Here is a 19,797-nt window from a genome sequence, read left to right on the forward strand (position 1 = left end):
ATGATTTATTACTTTTTGGAAGTGCTAGTGGATTGTTGGCTAATATAGTTAAAATGTTTGCAATGATATTCCTGAGAGTCTGTAATTTTCAGTCAGGTTTTAGAGACCATGCTATTACATTCACTTCATAAAATGAATTTGGAAGTCTTTCTCTTTTCTTTGGCACTTTGAGGTTCAACATTCTTTTTCTAGTCTCTGGGATTCTTTAAACATCAAGACTATTTACTCTTACAGATTTGGTAGAAATCTTGAAACAATCTGTGCCTGATGCTTTTTTTGTAACGAATCCTTTAACTATGTTTCTTCTATGGTAATAGTTGGTTCTGAATTTTTATGTCTTACTAAAGTAAATTTTGGCAATTTGCATTTTTCTAAAAGTTATTTTTCTAATTTATTATGAAATTATTCAAAGTGGTCTTATAATTTTGAAAATTTCCCTGATTTATGGTTATTTCTATGTCATTTAAATTTTTGTTTCCTCCCTTTTTTCCTTAAGTAGGTTAGCTGGTGTTTTGTCTTATTCTCTCTCCCCGCTTCCCCACTTTTTACTAATTATTTCCCTCCGCTTTCTTTTGGCTTGCCTTTTTCCTCCAGTTTTAAAGACTTGGTAGCTTAAATCTCAGCTTTCCCCATTTTTACTGATATAGTTCTAAATACTATATATTTCCTGTCATAACTGCTTTAAAAAAATATTAGGTTTGCCCTGGCTGGTGTTGCTCAGTTGATTGGAGCATTGTTCCATACGCCGAAAGGTTGCAGGTATGATTCCCAGTCAGGGCACATGCCTAGGTTTTGGGTTTGATCCCTGGTCAGGGTAAGTATGGGAGGCAAATAATTGATGCTTCTCTCTTACATCAATGTTTCTCTAGCTCTCTTTCTCTCTCCCTACCCATCTCTCTCTAAAAAAAGAAAAAAAAAAAGAATCAACAAAAACATATCCTTGGGTAAGGATTAAGAAATAAAAAACTTAAAAAACATTTAAATAAGAAATACTAGGTTTTCATCAGTCTCGTGGTGATGTCTTTCTGGTGTGCTTTCATTGTCTACGGTGATGTTGGTCTGCTTCTTATTTCTTATAACTCTGAATGGGATTTGACTGTAATCCTTTTCAGCTGCTCATTTAGGAAAAAAAAATTGTTTTTCTGAACTTTTAGGAGGGAGGGTGACGACTTTTCTGAGATCCATGGTCCTAACATTCCCTTTTCATTTTTACAAAGTGATTTACAGGTTATATGGTCTGTATTGGTCTTCCTTCCCAATATTTACCTAGACTTTCTCTTCCCTTTGTCCTATTGTTCTTATACTGTCCAATCTGGGTTCTAATTCTAGTTTTTTCCTCAGTGCTAGATCCCCAGGGGTGAGTATGGGAGGCAAACAATTAATGCTGTCTCATTACTTTTAAGAGCTACACAGGACAGGGCCCAGGCTGCTCTAGCACAATCATCACATCTTATTGTATTGCTGTAACACTCACCTGAAAATGGGAATTTGTAGAACCCCTCCTAGTTTCAGCTTCTGTTCTCTGATTGGCCCACTGCACTTCCTAGTGAGAAACTGTGGGCAATGTTATAGTTCTATTCTCAAGGCTGTCAGAAACCAGCTGCCTGCCTTCCATTCATAGATACTGAGACCATGTTGGGCAGTGATTGTCCTCACTTACTTGGATATTCACATTCATGGGGAAACCTTGTCCTTTAGTTTTGTGGCTATCCTAGTCACAACATACTCAAATGGGGAGATTAAAAATTCATACTGCTGACATCATTTTCTCTGAGTTTAAACTGAGATCTCTATTGTAGAAAAGAGGTTTTGATAACCATAATTTTATGGTAGTTATGACAGAAATTGTAATTAGGAATGTTCTGTATTTCAGTTACTATGCTAAGTACTTTATATGTATTATCTCATTTAATCTTCAAACAACCATATGAGTTAGATATCCCCCCTCCCCCGATTTTATCAGTGGGGAAGTTAGGGTCCAAGGTCACACTGCTGCACTGCCAGATCTGGAATTTAAGCCCATCATCTTTACTAAACTGACTCTTAAATTCTATCACGTCCAGTAGTTTTCAAACTATGTACCACTTCCAGCAGAACTTCTATTTGAATTTAAATATTTATAAGTAACTATTTAAACATCTAATGAAAATGTACACAAATTACAGATCAAATCTAAAACACTGTAGATGATAAATAGGTTGAATTGTGTTGTATGACCTGATTAACCTTGTTTTTATGAGATGCTCAAAACAAAGCTTCTACTATCTCCTAAAAAGTACCATATTAAAAAAGAGAGAGAGAGAGAGAGAAAATACCATATTAGAGGTGGGGATATAGCATTGGGATTAGTTATTTGAGATTTTGGAGCTCATATTTCTCTTCTCATTATATCACCATTGCTAAAAAACAAAGTATATATGTAAAATATCACTTAAAATTTACCTAATAAATACTTTTCTTGTAAATAACTATTTAGAGAAAGTTAGGAATAATTTCTCCACAATTCACACTAGTCTGGTATTTTTTGGTCAGTACGCTGCTGTGGAATATGACAATCACTGGTTCATAAAGTTTTTTTCTATTTTTATAGATAACTTTTTTTAAAAAGATGTTTTTACTGATTTTAGAGAGGGAGAGGAGGGAAAGATAGAAACATCAATGCATCAACATCAATCGGCTGCCTCCTGCACGCCCCCTGCTGGGGATTGAGCCTATAATCAGGGCATGTGACCTGACTAGCAATAGAACCAGCGACCTCCTGGTGCATGGGTTGACACTCACCCGCTGAGACACACCAGTCAGGCCATAAAATTTTACAAGAAGGCCCCTCTCAAGTATATAAATTAGAATCTTACTATAATCTATAATCTTATGCTATTAAATTATACAAGGAATCAGAAAATATTTCTTAATAGTTTTATGAAATACTTTTACCTTGGCATTCTCTTTTCTTTTATGAATACACTTACTGTTACTAACTTTCCCACTTTCCAACGATTAATGGTGATTCGGGAAAAACAGTTTGGGCTTTGCATATAGTTCTAAAGCCATTATATATATGTTATTTTACCTCCGATGGCTAAATGATGATGTAGAATGGCTGAATTTAAAGAGAAGCAACTCATGGAAGGATGACATCTGTGGTTAAACTTATGTTTTTCCATCATCAGAAAATTGATTTTATTTCTAATGTAAAACAAAATTTACTCTGGCAAATTGAAGTTTACAACTGTCCATACCAATAATACATGATCATTTTTTTCAAGTATATACTAGTTTTCCCTTTATTTGGGAAGAACCATAATTTAAGGCTATTTTTCCTCCAATTTAGGAAATAAATTAAAATAAAATGTTAAATGTTACTATAACTAAACAGCGATACTAGTAATTTAGTTTTTATACTGATTCTTGGAGAACAAATAATTCAATATTTATTATCACCACGATTTTAACTTAAATCCAGCCCCCTAAGTGAAGCGTTTTCCTTCTCCATTTCAGTACTAGTTTCATATCTTTGAATGTCATCGAGCAATAGTGACTGATGTGATTTACTGAATAACTTATTATTGACCAGATGAGTTTTTATACTACCTCCTTTACAATGAGCAAGTTCACAGAACAAACAAGACAAAAAGAACAAAACCAAACTCTCGTCTTTAACCCTTAAATAGTACATTTCCCTCCAACTTACCTGAAAATATAAAAACATAAATGGCCACATATGGAGCTAAGCCATTTAATTTACTTGAGCAGTCCTATTTTTCAATTAAATTTTTGCTTATTAAATTTGAAAAAATTAAGCAATTATCAGTTTGAAATTAGAAAAGTTAAAGCATGGGGCAACAAACTAAGAATAAAATCCAAGTGGCTAAAAATAACTGTTGTAAAAGTACTAGGATAAATCATGATATCACATATCTCAGAAAAATAAACAAAACTACTAAATGTCTTTTCTACCAGATAATACTGTTTTTCTCCCCATAAGGAAAAAGAAAAAAACAGGAACTAATAATTTGAGATTAAAGTAAAACATAACTGTTATTCACCCCAGCAACACCTAAATAAAGGATCTGCACAGCACAAAACTTCCATTCACTATCACATACAATTAAATTACTTTTCCCACAGTTACATAATAGTCTTCTTAAAACAATCTCCCTTTACGAAAATTATTGTGTTAGTTAAGCCTATTCATTCTTGCTATGAGGTTAATTTCATTTATACTGGTATAGCCCACACAAGTTTAATTGGCACACACTTATGAATGAGACAAAATAAGTCGTCCTTCTTTTTAAAAATTATGGGATCAATTGTTTTCAAAGAGTAATCCCAGATACTTAATTCTTAAAGCAATTTTCTACCATCAGCTGTCAAGCTTTTAAAATGATCACTAAGTGTTCACCCAAAGATTATCAGCGCTATGTGAACTGTAAACTTGAATATTTCTTTTATAATATGATACAATTTGTACTGAAGAGTTTTAAAAAAGATAACCTACATACACACAGTTAATTTTCCTCAAAGAACTTCTTAGAAATACAGTACAAACATTTAAGAACCATAACAGAATCCATTGTGGTTCAAACTTCAAAGATTTTCTTGAAACCCATTACAAATACTGGCTCAAGACCACATTCCAAAGTGACACCAGCACAAGATTTGATTGTAAGACTCTACCTCTTAAAAAAAGAGCACACTTGGTTATACATGGCTTTTAACCGTGAGCTACAGTTATGCTACAAATCCCCCCACCCTCCCAGTCTAAAGTCAGTCATGTGGAGATGTGTACATTCTCTGAGCATTGTTTAGAGTCCTTGTTTTCCCAGCTCTGATGGAGATCGCGAAGGCGTTCAGAAGTCCGTGTGCTTAGATTCAGGGCAGGATGAACTGTACAAATTCCACTTTCCTCCATTAGAGACAGGCCACAAATTCCAAAGTATGCATGCAAAGCATCTGAAAATGAGGCATTTTTGTCACAATAGGCATTCTAATTTGTGCATGCTACAAAATACTTTAGCTGCATATCTATCAGCCCATCACTACATTAAAAATGAATTTTAAAGCCAGAACCGGTTTGGCTCAGTGGATAGAGCGTCGGCCTGCAGACTGAAAGGTCCCGGGTTCGATTCCGGTCAAGGGCATGTACCTGGGTTGCGGGCACATCCCCAGTAGGAGGTGTGCAGGAGGCAGCTGATCGATGTTTCTCTCCCATCGATGTTTCTAACTCTCTATCTCTCTCCCTTCCTCTCTGTAAAAAAATCAATAAAATATATTTTAAAAAAATGAATTTTAAAAAATTCTAAATATAGTTTTTGAAATATTTGCTTTCACAAAGTCTCAGACACCAATGTTAAAAAAACCAGATAATCAAAATCTGATATTTTATTCAAGACAATAATATTAACAAAGGAAAACAGTTCCTAGCTGAAGAAGTGACATTTCCAACATACTTTGTGACTAAAGGACAAAAAGGAAAAGTAGCAGTAATATAAAAGACTTCTCACTGTAGTGGGGTTTCCCCTTTGCTTACTATAGAATATGGAAACAAGGGGCTTTAAGTCTATTATCATAACAGGAAAATATTTTCTTAAAAATGAAAATAAATAAACCCCTGAACCTAGGTAGCAGCACCCTTCCCTTCTAAGTTTTATTTCTGACAGTACCCTATATATTATCCTAACGGTGTGTTAAAAGAAAGGCACGTAAGCAAAATAATCCATTCTGGAATGCTGTACCATATTTAATTTTCCAATTTAGGGTACTGTCAGTCATTCTAAAAATATCTGACCTGAAAATAAAAGCAAGCTTACATTCTATTTGGCTATAATAATGTGAGTTTTCATACCATAACAATTCTTCTACACTGTTCTCACTAGTTTCCCATCTTTCAGGGGTCAGAAACCCTCTTCCGTTAAAGTGGCCACTGAAGTCACATGGCTGTTGCCTGTCTGAGAGCCTTATTTGGACTTCTAAAGAGCTCAGAGCTCCGCAGTTATGGGAACACTACAAAAAACAGATTTTGTAGCAGTAAATTTTTTTTTCTATTTTTGATTTGGCCATCATTTATGACCTCAAGAGCTATTAAAGTTCAAAACATCTTACCAAGTCAAACTTTGTCAAAGAATTAAAGAATAAGTTTTACTTAGGCAAGTATAATTTACTTTTCAAAACAGAATGATAAATAGTTGTGCTTACTCAATGTTATTTGTGAAAAAGTTATTTCACTAATGGAGGCCCATGTTAATGCCCTTCTTTGTCTTTTCACAGAATACTTAGGTTTCTTCTGGCTAATTTTCCTCTAATTTTCAAACCATAAAAAAAAAAATTTGCATTTTCCCTGTACTACTATATGTTCTTTGAAGTTATTCTAAAATTATAAAAGACACAGAGCAACATTAACTTTTACTATCTAGACAATAGGAAACTTTCCCAGAAAAGAATGCAATAGAAAGAGAAATAAAATACATCCAGAATAACATAAAATTGGGCCTTACACTTTCCAATTAATGTACAAATACATTAATTTTTTTCTCAAAAGGATTCTTGTAAAATCCAGTGAACCAGCAGTTAATTGTTTCAAACCTCAAATAGTAAAAAGAAAACTCTTGGTATTCAAGCACTTAGATAGATTATAAATACATTCTTTTCTCAAGTTTCCTCTATAAGTGTATGTAAAATCTCCTTGTGTCAAATTGGTTATTAGATTTATTAGAACCAATAACAAGATAATTTTAAAGACTTGTTAAAATAATTTTTATAAAGGCTTTAGGAAAAGGTCTCAGGTCTATCCACATAAGTTCAATTTATCATACAAAGACTTTCTATGTTCTGTAGTGTACAGGCTCTGAAGACATTGTAACATAATCCGTAAAAAGTATTACATCGAAGTATTCACACAAATGTTATAGAAACTGATCTTGCAAGAAAAAAGCTTCAAGAATTTTCTTTTTCAAAAAGCTATTGTAAATACTCAAAAGGTATTTCAAGTATGTCATTTCCCTATTTCCATTATTTGTTAAAATAGTACATTATTTGTTAAAATAGTACCATGCACTAGCTGAAAAAAAATGGCACCAAGACCAAAATAATTTTCTTGAGTCCCTTTTTTAACATATCTATGGCTATGTGTTATAGATACCAAAACTTTAAAAATATGAATTTGCTTTAGAAATTAAAAGCATTGTACATTTTTTTTCTAAAGGAGAATATTTTGCATGAAAATACAAGTATGGATGTAAGGATGTAATATTCCTGCTCATTTCAGGTACAAAAATATAATTGTATGATCCCCTTATTTATATTTTGATTCAAGTACATGTCCCAACAATAGCAGTTCAATAATAGGAGATGAACTGAAGAGGCTCTAGGCTAATAATAAAAACCATGATTCTATTACAATGCTGCAAAAACAATCATTTCTTGAATCTAGTTTCATATATTTATAGCTAATAATTTTTCAACTTACTTATTAAAAATGTCAGTGTTCTAAATAATTTTTAATGAATTCTCAGTGATTTTTTTTGAAGCTGTAAAGAGATTCATTATGCTGGAGGTAATAACATAAGGGGGTAGGGTAGTAGCCTGAAGAATGATGCTAGAGGTGGAAGAGGAGCCAAATCCCGGGAGGGCCTGTGTGCCATGCCAAAGAACTGACTGAGTGCTAAGAAAGTCTTTGAATTTTTAAAATAGATTTAATAGAAGAGTTTAGATTAGAGGTTCTCAACTTTTTTGTTGTTGCATTAGAGATCCATTTGAGAGAGTGAAAAAAGCTTTGGTCCCTTCTCCTTTTTTTATTATTTTTTATTTTTTTAAATATATATTTTATTGATTTTTTACAGAGAGGAAGGGAGAGGGATAGAGAGTTAGAAACATCGATGAGAGAGAAACATCGACCAGCTGCCTCCTGCACACCTCCTACTGGGGATATGCCCGCAACCAAGGAACATGCCCTTGACCAGAATCGAACCTGGTACCTTTCAGTCCGCAGGCAGACGCTCTATCCACTGAGCCAAACCAGTTAGGGCCCTTCTCCTCTTCTTTAAGCACACATACATACACACATACAGGGTGTCAATATGAGGGGGACAAGGCTAGAGGCAAGAAGACTAATGATAAGACTTCTGCAAAATCCTAGGCATGAACTTGGGTTTAGTGCTACTAGAGTTTTGGGGCCAGGTAGAGCATGCAAATAATGAGTTCAATTGGCAGGTGAGGTCTGAAGGGCCTATAGTAGTTACTGAGCAAGCAGTTTTATATTAAGAGTATGCAGCTTATAATAAGGTTTGGAAAATATCAGAAATATCCACATATTTTGAAGAAATGTCATTATTAATACAGAGTTTTCAATATTTGAAAAAACCCATTTAAAAGTACTTATGAAATGCAAGAATCCTTTACTCTTCACATCAATATCATTCCTGAGTTTGGAAAGCATAGATTATCATATTGTCTGAATCTATCAGGTTCCTGAGTTTTAGATAGTGAGTGAATAGTGAGAGTTAACATAGCAAAAGTATTCATCTAAAGAAGAAACTTAATCTGCCAAAATTCAGATAAGAAAAGTCTGGACAGTGAGGGACACCTGTATTCAGGATTTGAGATTTTTGATTTAGTAATTTCTGAAAAGAGTAAAAAATGAGTTCCTCCTTTTGGATTAAGAGCAATTTATTCTATATAGCTCAACTGATAGCTAATAATCCTAAAGATTTTGGATGGATCAAATGATTCTGTAATTTGGACAGGGCTTATTTAGACTACTTGCCTTACTGCCTCAAATGAAATAAAACATTGCTAAGTAAAATATTTAGAAAATAATGTAAACTATACCAATATATCTTGATAATCAAACCCTTCTTTTATACCCCCAACACCCTAAATCTACGCTAAACTTAAACAATTCACTTACCTTTTAAAAAAACATATTATTTAATGTAAGTTTACAACTAAGGCTAAATTTCCTATATGTCCTTTCTGACAAAGATGCTTGAAGGTTTAGTCAAGAAATAAACAAAAGGAAAGTTCTGGATTCATACAAAAAAAAAAAAAATTACCTGGATGACTATCTGGCCACTTGGCAAATCCCCCTACGAGGCGATCTTGAGTTGATAAGATGTAATTTCTATTTTTCTCAAAGTTAGTGTATTGGAAAATTTTCAGAAGCTGAAATAACAAGACAAATATAAATTTACTGACATAAAACTTTCATATTGACCAATTTCAGATCTATATCATTTAAATACGCTTTTCTCAAGCTAAGGCTCTCAGAGCAAACCTCTGGAGAATTGAGCACTTAAAACTAGTCAACCACATTATCTTTTTTATTATCGTATCAAATTTACTCTCCTGATTTCTTGACCCACTCAATGTTTCCTTCTTTTGAACCATGCCCACTTAACCTCTTTTCATCACAACTTCACAAATCTGTTCAACTTCTTTAGTCACTTAAAAAAGTACAATTTTATCTACCATATTTTAACTCTTATGATAAGCTTTTGAGTTATTAAGTTACAAACTGTTAGAAACTAGAACTAAAAATATTTCATAAAAGAGCAACAAAATTTATTAACCAAATGCTAGAGACAGTTTTGTTTGAGAACAGGAAAAATATTATAGATTTTTAATTAGGAAAGATAAAAGGTGAGACAAATATAATTTTAGCCTAAAAATTATGTAGCTTAAAGATTTATGACATGTATTATTTGTTCTCTCTCTTAAGATCCCATTAAGTAGAAAAAAATAAAAGGATAAATCAAAGTGTAAACGAGAAGGGAGTGGTAAGCAGTAGGCAAGAGAGTTCAAGAGATTTCTGTAAGACACAAAGCAACTGAAAGTGTATTAATGACTCAGAGAGGCACGGAGGGTATAAGTGATAAATGAAAAAGCATTATTTCTCAAAAATAAAAACAAACCAATAAAAAGTTATGGTACAAATAAAAAACAAACTTATTCATTTTGATTTAATTAATAGAATATAAGGAAAGACGCTTTAGAATCCTGATGTTGGACACAGTCCCACCAAATTATTCCCTCTACTTTTGAATATATTGAAATTTTCCATAATTAAAAAAAATTAAAAATGGTACAGGAGAGAGGAAGGGGGCTCTTGCCTTCATTTGAAATCATTCTGTTTTTCTTTTTTTTTTTTTTTTTTTTTTTTTTAATATATTTCATTGATTTTTTACAGAGAGGAAGGGAGAGGGATAGAGAGCCAGAAACACTGATGAGAGAGAAACATCAATCAGCTGCCTCCTGCACACCCACCACCGGGGATGTGCTCGCAACCAAGGTACATGCCCTTGACCGGAATCGAACCTGGGACCCTTCAGTCCGCAGGCCGACGCTCCATCCACTGAGCCAAACCGGTTAGGGCCATTCTGTTTTTCAAATTTACTTCAACCATATGTATGAGTTTTTGTCTAAGAGAAATAATTAGAAAATTATATAGAAGATGAATATAGACTTTTGTTAGATTCTAGAATATCATAACTAGGTGATACTTTTTAAAGGTGAAAGGCAATTTTAAAAAGAGAAAACCTGTAGGTAGTGGCTAATAACCCTATGGAATGAGGTGTATCAAAATGTTGTAGAGATGGGGGAAAACATACCAATCAATACACTGCAGACGGTTTACATAAATAAACAAAAATAGAAAACCTTAAATGATTTTTAAAGAAATGGCCCATGGTTTATCTTTTAGGATTAATATCTTCCCATAAATTCTTTACTGGTATGCTTAGACAGATCCATGCTCTAGATGGACTACCGATCAGTTTCAGTAACAAGTTTTTTTTTTATGCCTACTTTCTTACCTGGGCCACTTGAATATTGTAAGAATGGAAATTTTCAAGTAGTACGACAGATAACTGAATTCTACTGAAAAACCATGTAGACACTGGCTTTGCCAGAGCAACAGGAAAAACTCAGTAGCCTAAACCAAAGAATATTTAATGAATAGTACAAAGACCAAACCCTCTAAACACAGCTGATATTAACAGAGAGCATAGGTTTCTCATTTTTACTATTTCTCTTACCTTTAGAGTTGCTCCCACCCAAAAAGAATAACAGGTGTCTACAGGCTTATTCGGTCTTCCATGATAACCATTTTGTTGCCTCATTATACACCATCTCTTTATCCTGTTCAATTCTTTTTCTGAAAAAACTTCTTCTAGTTTACCCATGAGACACAGCGATGCAATGCCACAAAAAGTTGAGCCTCCTGTTAATCAAAACCACATAGTTCTTTATACTTCAAAACAGATGCCTAGGAAAATAATATAAAATGGTCGGAGGAAAAAAAGTGGTTAAATAATTCTAGAAAATAGTGAAATAAAAGTAGTTTAAATTTAAGACAACTATAATTTTAAATAGCCACTAAACACGGAAGCCTTCCATATTAATTTGATGAAACAGGAAAGAATTTAAAATAAGTTAAAGCTATAAGAAACATTTTACTTATGAAAACAAGTAAGGCTTAGGGCAGTGATGGCGAACCTTTTGAGCTCGGTGTGTCAGCATTTTGAAAAACCCTAACTTAACTCTGGTGCCGTGTCACATATAGAAATTTTTTGCTATTTGCAACCATAGTATAAAAAAGATTTATATTTTTGATATTTATTTTATATATTTAAATGCCATTTAACAAAGAAAAATCAACCAAAAAAATGAGTTTGCGTGTCACCTCTGACACACGTGTCATAGGTTCGCCATCACTGGCTTACGGAAACTAAAAAACTTGTTCAAAGTTACATGGTTAATGGCAGAGCTGAAACTAAAACATAGAACAGACTACTATTCCCTGTCTAGGACTCTACCACCTGAGTCAGATTTTAATTCCCTTAAAGATAGTGTATTACTTATGAATTGAGGTTTTATCTGCCTGAAGCTACAGCTAATTTTAACATATAATATAAACAAGCTAGAAGCTGGTATGCAGATGTGATACCTAGTCGGTTTAAGAAATTTAAGGAGGCAAAGTTTGAGCAAGGGAGAGTGTGTGTGGGCGGGGGAGAAGAAAGCTGGAAGTCGATGCACAGTGAGTGTCCATACTCACTACAGTAGACTGAATAGTGCCCCCCAATGATATCCAGGTCCCAATCCCTGGGACGTGTGCATGTTACCTTATATGGCAAAAAGGACTTTGCAAATGTGATTGTGTTCAGGATCTCGATATGGGGAGATTAACCCGAGTCACCTGGTTGGGCCCTAAATACACCCACAAGAGCAGAGGGAGATTAAACTGCAGAAAGAGGAGGCAATGTGACTATGGAAGCAGAGCCTGGAGAGATGTGGCAATAAGTCAAGGAATGTTGGCAGCCACCAGAAGCTGGAAGATGTAAAAGAACAGGTTCTTCCCTGGAGCCTCCAGAAGTAACTAGCCCCGGGGACACCTTGATTTTAGCCACATAAGATGAAGTTCAGACTTCTGGCCTCCAGAACTGTAAGAGAATACATTTTTGTTGTTTGACACCCCCAAGTTTGCAGTAAAATGTTACAGCGGCAATAGGAAACCAATATGCTCATAAAGGCAATTACTTTCCTCAGAAAGTGAAAAGTCAGTATTGTTACATAAAGAAAAGAAACAACACTTTCCATGGGCACTATTTGTTGTCAACTCCAAACAATTTTAAAAATACTTGTATTTCCAATTTATTACAACTTCAGTTAGTAATTTTTATTTCAGCTATTTAAATAGATGATAGTTCCTAATATTCCTCATCCTATAATTTTCCTTTTGGTGTTACAAATCTTGGATGTGTTCTCTGGAAAAGGAAAAGTGAGCATTCCCTGTAGAAACTTAAGGCAGCTATAACATCAAATGAGTTACTGTATGTAAAAACTATTTAATCTTTAGAATTTTCCCCAATTAGCTCAGTGATCTATATTAGTCATGAGTGAAATAAAACAGAAAAGTAAAAAAAATTATCATAATCTTTTAGAATAATTTCTAGGAAGCAACTCTCAATCTTATTTCCTCTTCAATAACCCACTAGTTTTAATTTTTCTTTCATGAAAATCTGGCAATGACTTCAGGTCAGGTATTATAATATCACTAGTGGCCCAGTGCACGGATTTGTGCACATTGAAAGGAAATTAATTAGAATATTTTAATACTGATATTCACCCTTTCTCTATAATAGAAGTGTCAACCAAATTCCTGATCGACAATGACAGATTGAAACACGCATGTGCGACTGATGCCAGTGAGAGCTTTATATGTATCACGCATACACGAGTCAACTTAGCCTTTTATATATATAGAGTAAACTTGCTTAATTAGAACTGCTTTCTGATGTAGCTAAACTTTTTCCAGCCCAGTGAAGCACCCCAACTTCTTTTTCAGGTAATTGTCAGCAACACAGCAGTAAATATCAACAAAAAGCAGATTATTATTGTAGATCATGCAGGGAAAACAAAGGGTAAAATATTTAACTGCAGCAGTGTTTGACTATATTCTGCACAGTGAGAAAACCTGAAGTCATTTTCAAGGTCCACCATTTCTTACTTCTTTTCAGTTAGGTCAAGTTTCTACACTTTCTAAATCTCTGTTTTCCGGTTAATGAAAAGAAAATAGGATTCTACCGAGTCTCCTATCTACCTACTCCAGGACTTCTGTGAAGATCAAATGAGATGAGGCACAGAAAAATGCTTCACAAACATTTGGTTAAAGTATAAAATATTGCCCTGACCGGTTTGGCTCAGTGGATAGAGCGTCGGCCTGCGGACTGACGGGTCCTAGGTTCGATTCTAGTCAAGGGCATGTACCTTGGTTGTGGGCACATCCCCAGTAGGGGGTGTGCAGGAGGTGGCTGATGAATGTTTCTCTCTCATCGATGTTTCTAACTCTCTATCCCCCTCCCTTCCTCTCTGTAAAAATCAATATATATATATATATATATATATATATATATATATATATATATACATATATACATATATATATATAGAAGTACTTGTCTGTTTAAAAAAAAAAATAAATAAATAAAATGTTTGCACCTGGCTATAAAGCAAATTGTATTCCTGGGTTGAAGAAACTCCAAGGAGGCTAGTCACTAGGGAGAGGAAGCCTGACGTTGCTACATGATGTCATTACTCGATGCCCATAGCCACTGTTTCCGGGCTGGGCTGGGCTGTGGGCCACATTTTGCGCCATGGCAGTGTTGGCTGCAATTTGGTGGGCTGAAGCTCCGGGATGATGGCGGGGCCTGTGTCCCACTTGGGGGAAGCCAAGTGTTGCATTGTTGGCACCAGGTCTGTGCAGTTTCTCTGTAAATGGCGAGTGTATGTCACAGCAGCTCCTGTGTTGAGTGTCTGCCCCCTGGTGGTCAGCGGTTGTCAGAGTGACCGGTCGGACAGGCGGAGGGACACTTAGCATATTAGCCATTTATATATGTAGATTAAACATAAAACTGATAGAATGTTGTCCTTAAAACTACAGAAAGGTAAAATGAAACATTTAACTGTTACTATGCAAATTACTTTGTTAGGACTCTTAAAGCAAAACGGCACAATTCAAAGTAAATCTTTGTTCAAATCAGATTTTGAAAATATTAATGTCTGAAGTTTGGGTTTTGAGCAGTCAAAAACAGTAATTACAAAGTCTATACTTTAAGCTAAAATTCATTTACCAAAATTTACCCCTAAGAGGCTGTTTCACAAAATTCCAAAAAAAATTAGTTCTAAAAACCTGGATTAAAAGCCTTATGATAGACATAAAAACAGAAAGAATCACAACATCTTGACAATAAGTAAATTAAGAAATATTATAAAATATCAGGTACAGTGGGTTGCGGGCACATCCCCATTGGGAGATGTGTAGGAGGCGGCTGATCGATGTTTCTCTCTCATCGATGTTTCTAGCTCTCTATCTCTCTCCCTTTCTCTCTGTAAAAAATCAATAAAATATATTTAAAAAAAAAAATCAGGTACAGAACTCAAATAGAGTATCTTCTGAGGATTCAATAGGATTAGATCAATGATTCCCATAAGCTTCAAAAAAAAAGCAAAAAAGGCTGAATTTGTGCTATGTTCTTCTGCTAATAATGTAATATTATTTTACATTATTATATTAAAGTGCAATACAAGAAATGCTTCTCATGGTAATGATCTGAATTCCTCAAGTAAAGGTTAAACTATTTTTATTATGCCTTGGTTGAAGAAGGTATGAAAATAACCTTCCTTATCAGAGGCATATACTAGTAAAAGTAAAAATATTAAGGCACAAATAAGAGAAAGATTCCCACCTGAAATTGCTAAAAGTTTGCCACCTAAAGTGATATGCTTCAGTTGTATAAATTATTAATGCATGCACAATGTCTCAATCATAAAACATCACAGGAAGGGACCATAGAGATTCTCTTTTAACAATGTTCTTCTTAAGTTCTTCCAGGTGCAGGCCAAAGGTGTCCCCGACTCTGGTTTTTTTATGCTATGATTTACTAATACTTTCAAAGTGTAACACAGTTATAAGTTAACTTACTGCTCCCCTAAGGTTTTACAGCTCAATCTTAAGCATTCTCTGAGTATCTATTTGTATATATCAAATTATCTGAAAAGAACCGAAGTACTCTGAAATGTATAATTTAAGATGGTCAACTAACATATAACTAGATATAAAGTAGAAAGCTAAATAGTTACATAAAGAAGTACACCATTTTATACTTCAATATCACATGAAAAGGGTTAAGTGAGGTAAATTCAAAGAAGCTGAATGCTTAGATGAAATTAAGCCAAAGAGAGTTTACTACTTCTCTTCTGGATTAAGAGTAGAGATATTTTAAAAGAACCATGAAATCAAATTAATTTGTCTGAACTTTTACGTTTATATTATTCATCCAGCAAATCAGGTAAATCCAATTTGTCCCAAACACCAGAACTGTGCTATTGTAAGAAAATCACTAGGATAAATAGAATCATTACATGATCATGGCCTAGAAGGGTATAATGTGCCTGTTTAGCTTTCATGACAAATGGGCTCCAAGCTAAGCAGTAGTTGGAGAAGAGCAGATGAATTAATAAAACAAAATAACAGTGTATTAAATAATATTTAGATTGCAGAATTATGAAGAAACTTGATTATTACCAAATTGTAGAAGTACATAGCACAAATTCAGCCTTTTTTGCTTTGAGATACAGAGTGGAATACCGGATAAGCTAGTCATTAAATACTTACTGAACAACTATGATATACAAGCACATTAGGAGTAAGACATGAATAAGACATAGTCAGCTTACAATTTAGCAGAGAAGATAAAATAAACTGAGGTAAGTACCATGGAAATGGTATGAACCAAGTATTAGAGAAATATAGAAAAGGGAGAAACTGCTCAGGGCTTAGGGGATGGAGGTGGGAAATGACACCAGATGATGAAAGGTTTTCAGAAAATGTGACACAGGAACCAGGCATAGAAAGATGGGTAAAACTGTGAAGATTAAGAAGAGGGAATCAAGAAAAGGCAGGCGGAGGGGAAGCATTTCAGGCATGCATGCATGCATGAATGAATGAACTAGCAAAGTCCAGAGGTGAAGAGGCATGAAGGAACACCGGAGAATACATTCTCTCTACAGCCTATAATAAATTCTCTGAGTAAAATAGCAGTAATTATTGCGGTGGTTTTGTACTATAAGAACTTAGCTATGCTAGAACTTCCTGTATGGCCTGAAGTTAGAGAAATCTGTAAGATTTGTAAGATGGAAGTGAAGCAGTAGCCAGTGCCCTGGTTGTTTTTAGGGGCGGCAGGAGACAAAGGCAGAAGTGCTGGCAGATTCCTGCTTGACCTTATTCTCCATATACTTGGAATCCAAGTTTTTCTTACTTCTTGCCCTTATGACACCAGGCCCATAAACAGATGCAGGAGCAACAGCCCTCCACAGACTCCTCCACCACAGTCACACTCTGGCAGCTGGACGTGCCTGGCTTCTCAGATTCCCCTGCAAGCTCCTGCTTGCCCACCTGTGCCAGTGCTTCAGGAGGTCTTGTCAGTGACTTTTCCCCAATCCACCAACTACTCATTTTAGGACCTTACTACTCCTCAGTCTCCTACAGTGATGGAAAATCTTATTCTTATAATAAATCCTTATTCTTTCATATCCATACAGTTTTGCCTTTCTGAATCTAATACAAAGATGACTACTCTTAGAGGGCTGGTGTCAGGATTAAATGATACTAAATGGTAGCTGGCACAGAGTAGCAGTTAACAAAAAAAAATTATTTTCCTTTTAGTCTGTAGACCAAACATTATAAACTGGTAACTTATGTGGGACATCTGGTGTGACTAGCAAATTACAAAAAAATGATGACAGAACAAGAGATTACACACCCAACATTCTGGATTTCTGGCTTCTCTGGTAGTAGCAATTCACATTCCTGAATAACAAGGACAGGTTTGGGAAGAAGAAGAGGAGAGGAATGGTTTAAACATGTGCAGCTTGGGATGCTGAAGAGACCGAATGGGGGTTATGTAGCTGAGAAGCAATAGCACATGTTTGGAAACATAGTTTGGATGCCATCAACACAGGGATGATTGATAAACAACCATCTGCTGGTTCATTCAACTGTGTGCCACACATGTTATAGGTGTGGGGATACAATAGTGAATAGAACAGGCCCAAATCTTTATTCTCATGAGGCTTATATTATGTGAGGAGACAGTGAACAAATAGCTAAAATATAAAAAAGTGATATGCAGAAAAAGCCAGAAAGGGGTAGGGTATGAATATGTGGTTGATACGTGATTCTAAATAGGCAGTATGTTGGTGGTTTGCAATTTTACCGTAAACAGGGGGCTTATCCAAAAATATCATATGAACCCAAACCTAAAGGATGTGAAATAAAGCCAGGTGTATGCAAGGGCTGAGGTTGGAGGAATCTATAAAAAACCCAGCAAGTACAAGAACCCTGAGATTTAGAAAGAAGGAAGTTGGGCTGAGGTAAAGAGATCAGAGGAAGAAACAAAATGGTGAAGGAGCCAGAAACAACTTGTCAGGAAGCAGGACAAAAAGAATGTGATATTTCAAGAAAGAAGGGGCAGAGGTTAATAGCTTCAATAAAGATAAGGAATGAGAAAGAAACTGGATTTGAGATAAAGACCACTCATAACTTTAAAAGAGAAACTTCCTAAGTTACTGAAGCCTCACACAGAAAATTAAAGAACAAGCCATTTTTGTAGAAAGGCAAATAGTATATTTGGACCACTATTCTAAAAAGATTAACAATAGAAAGAGCTCCCTCTCCCTCTAGGGAGCACACCCACGCCTTTCTGTTTCCACCTACTTTTCCCCAGGCGTTACCTTTGCCTTTCTCTCTAAGCTCCAAGGGCTTGTCTTCTACCCCTGTAACTTGTTTCCTGAGCCTACGCAGCCCAGCTGTCTCACTTCTACTACACCTGTCATTTTCTAAATAAACTTTCCCTTATAATTTCCACACACACACAAAAAAGATTAACAATAGAAAGAAGAAAAAGGGAGTATACAAAGACTTTGCAGAGAGACCAAATTGCAGGACTACTATTTAGGAAGAGGTTTTACTTACCACTATAGATAGTGATAAAATGAGACAGGGAGGGAAGGCTATACCAAAGTCCTCTAGAATAGTACTTCTCAGCCTATCTAACTTCAGAGCACAAAAAGAACAAGAGTATCTGATATTTGTAGGATATCCTGAGGTATCCTGAGGAGGGTGCTCCGAGCCAAAGGCCATCTTACCAGGGGCTCCAGACACCCAGGGCTTCTTGGCTGCCACAAAGGCTAATAGAGCAGTAGCTTGGCACACCAAGAACCCATTTATGGTACTGCAGCACTCTGATTAGGAAGCTCTCCTCTAGGGCTTTAGGCCTCAAACCTACCATGGTGAATTTAGAGCTAGAAGAAGGATGTAAACTTTTTCGCATGAATCACAGTCATTGATGATCTTGATGGGTACAATCCTAGGCAAATCGTACTGACTCAAAATCACTACTTGTGTGACTCAGCAAGATTTTTTTTCCTGACAGGACCCTTCTCTGTTTCACATTCCACAGAATGTAATCCCAATTTCTTGGGAACAGTGTCTGTCCCACAGGTCTCCTATACTGGTAAGGTGTCTTCTCAGCTAGAGTGCCCATTAACAACCTTTATAATAATGATCACCAGACCCTATCTTTTCAGAAATTCTTTTTTTAAAATTTTATTTTATTGTTTAAAGTATTACAGACAGTAGTACATATGTCTCCTTTTTTCAGAAATTCTTATAGATGCCAGATTTCCTATTTGGACTGTAAATATATCCTTCCTTACCAAGTAGTGATGACCAGTGACATAATTGCTACTGCTAGCTTACCCCACTGCCAATCTCATACAGACTCAGGCACATACAAGAATTATGGTGTCCTAATTACAATATGGCCTCAGAGGAAAATCCAAGACAGTCTTCTATACGGTTCTAGTGACACACACTACAAATACCTACATCAAAGAGGGAGTAAAGATGTGAGAGAGGGAAAAAGATACCTGATAGGACAAGGTTCCAGGGAAAGTACAAGGATATGGGATTGAGGAATATATATTTAAAAAAATATTTTTATACATGTTTTATAGTTTACAACCCACTTTACCTCATAAAATCCTAATAATAAAATAAAAAGACAATTATTTCTACTCTGTTGATGAGGAAACCCTCAGAAATACTAAGTGAGCAGCCAAGATCACACAGCTGGTGTCAAGGATGAGACCTGAAAACTGACCTGTTCTTTCCACTGTATCACGCTGGTAGAGGGATGGACACAACAGGTGAGCACAAAAATAAATGCTGTGATGAAGAGGAAA

General features: G+C 35.3%; 1 protein-coding gene across 3 annotated transcripts in view; it reads right to left on the bottom strand.

Moving 5' to 3' along the window:
- Positions 1–4,425: 4,425 nt before the first annotated feature.
- PGGT1B (protein geranylgeranyltransferase type I subunit beta) overlaps positions 4,426–19,797 on the bottom strand; it is a 46,112-nt gene continuing 30,740 nt past the window's right edge. For all 3 annotated transcript variants that reach the window (XM_070412484.1, XM_070412482.1, XM_070412483.1), the window contains exons 7-9: positions 11,031–11,215; positions 9,051–9,159; positions 4,426–4,953 (exon numbers count right to left, since the gene is read on the bottom strand). In XM_070412484.1, coding sequence (XP_070268585.1) covers positions 4,772–4,953; positions 9,051–9,159; positions 11,031–11,215 — 476 coding nt within the window. In that variant the 3' untranslated portion in view covers positions 4,426–4,771. The remainder of the gene's footprint in view (positions 4,954–9,050; positions 9,160–11,030; positions 11,216–19,797) is intronic.

The sequence above is a fragment of the Myotis yumanensis genome, unplaced genomic scaffold (assembly GCF_028538775.1).
Source record: "Myotis yumanensis isolate MYYU_CA2020_CCGP unplaced genomic scaffold, mMyoYum1.0.hap1 SCAF_4, whole genome shotgun sequence".
In the NCBI taxonomy this organism is placed as follows: domain Eukaryota; kingdom Metazoa; phylum Chordata; class Mammalia; order Chiroptera; family Vespertilionidae; genus Myotis; species Myotis yumanensis.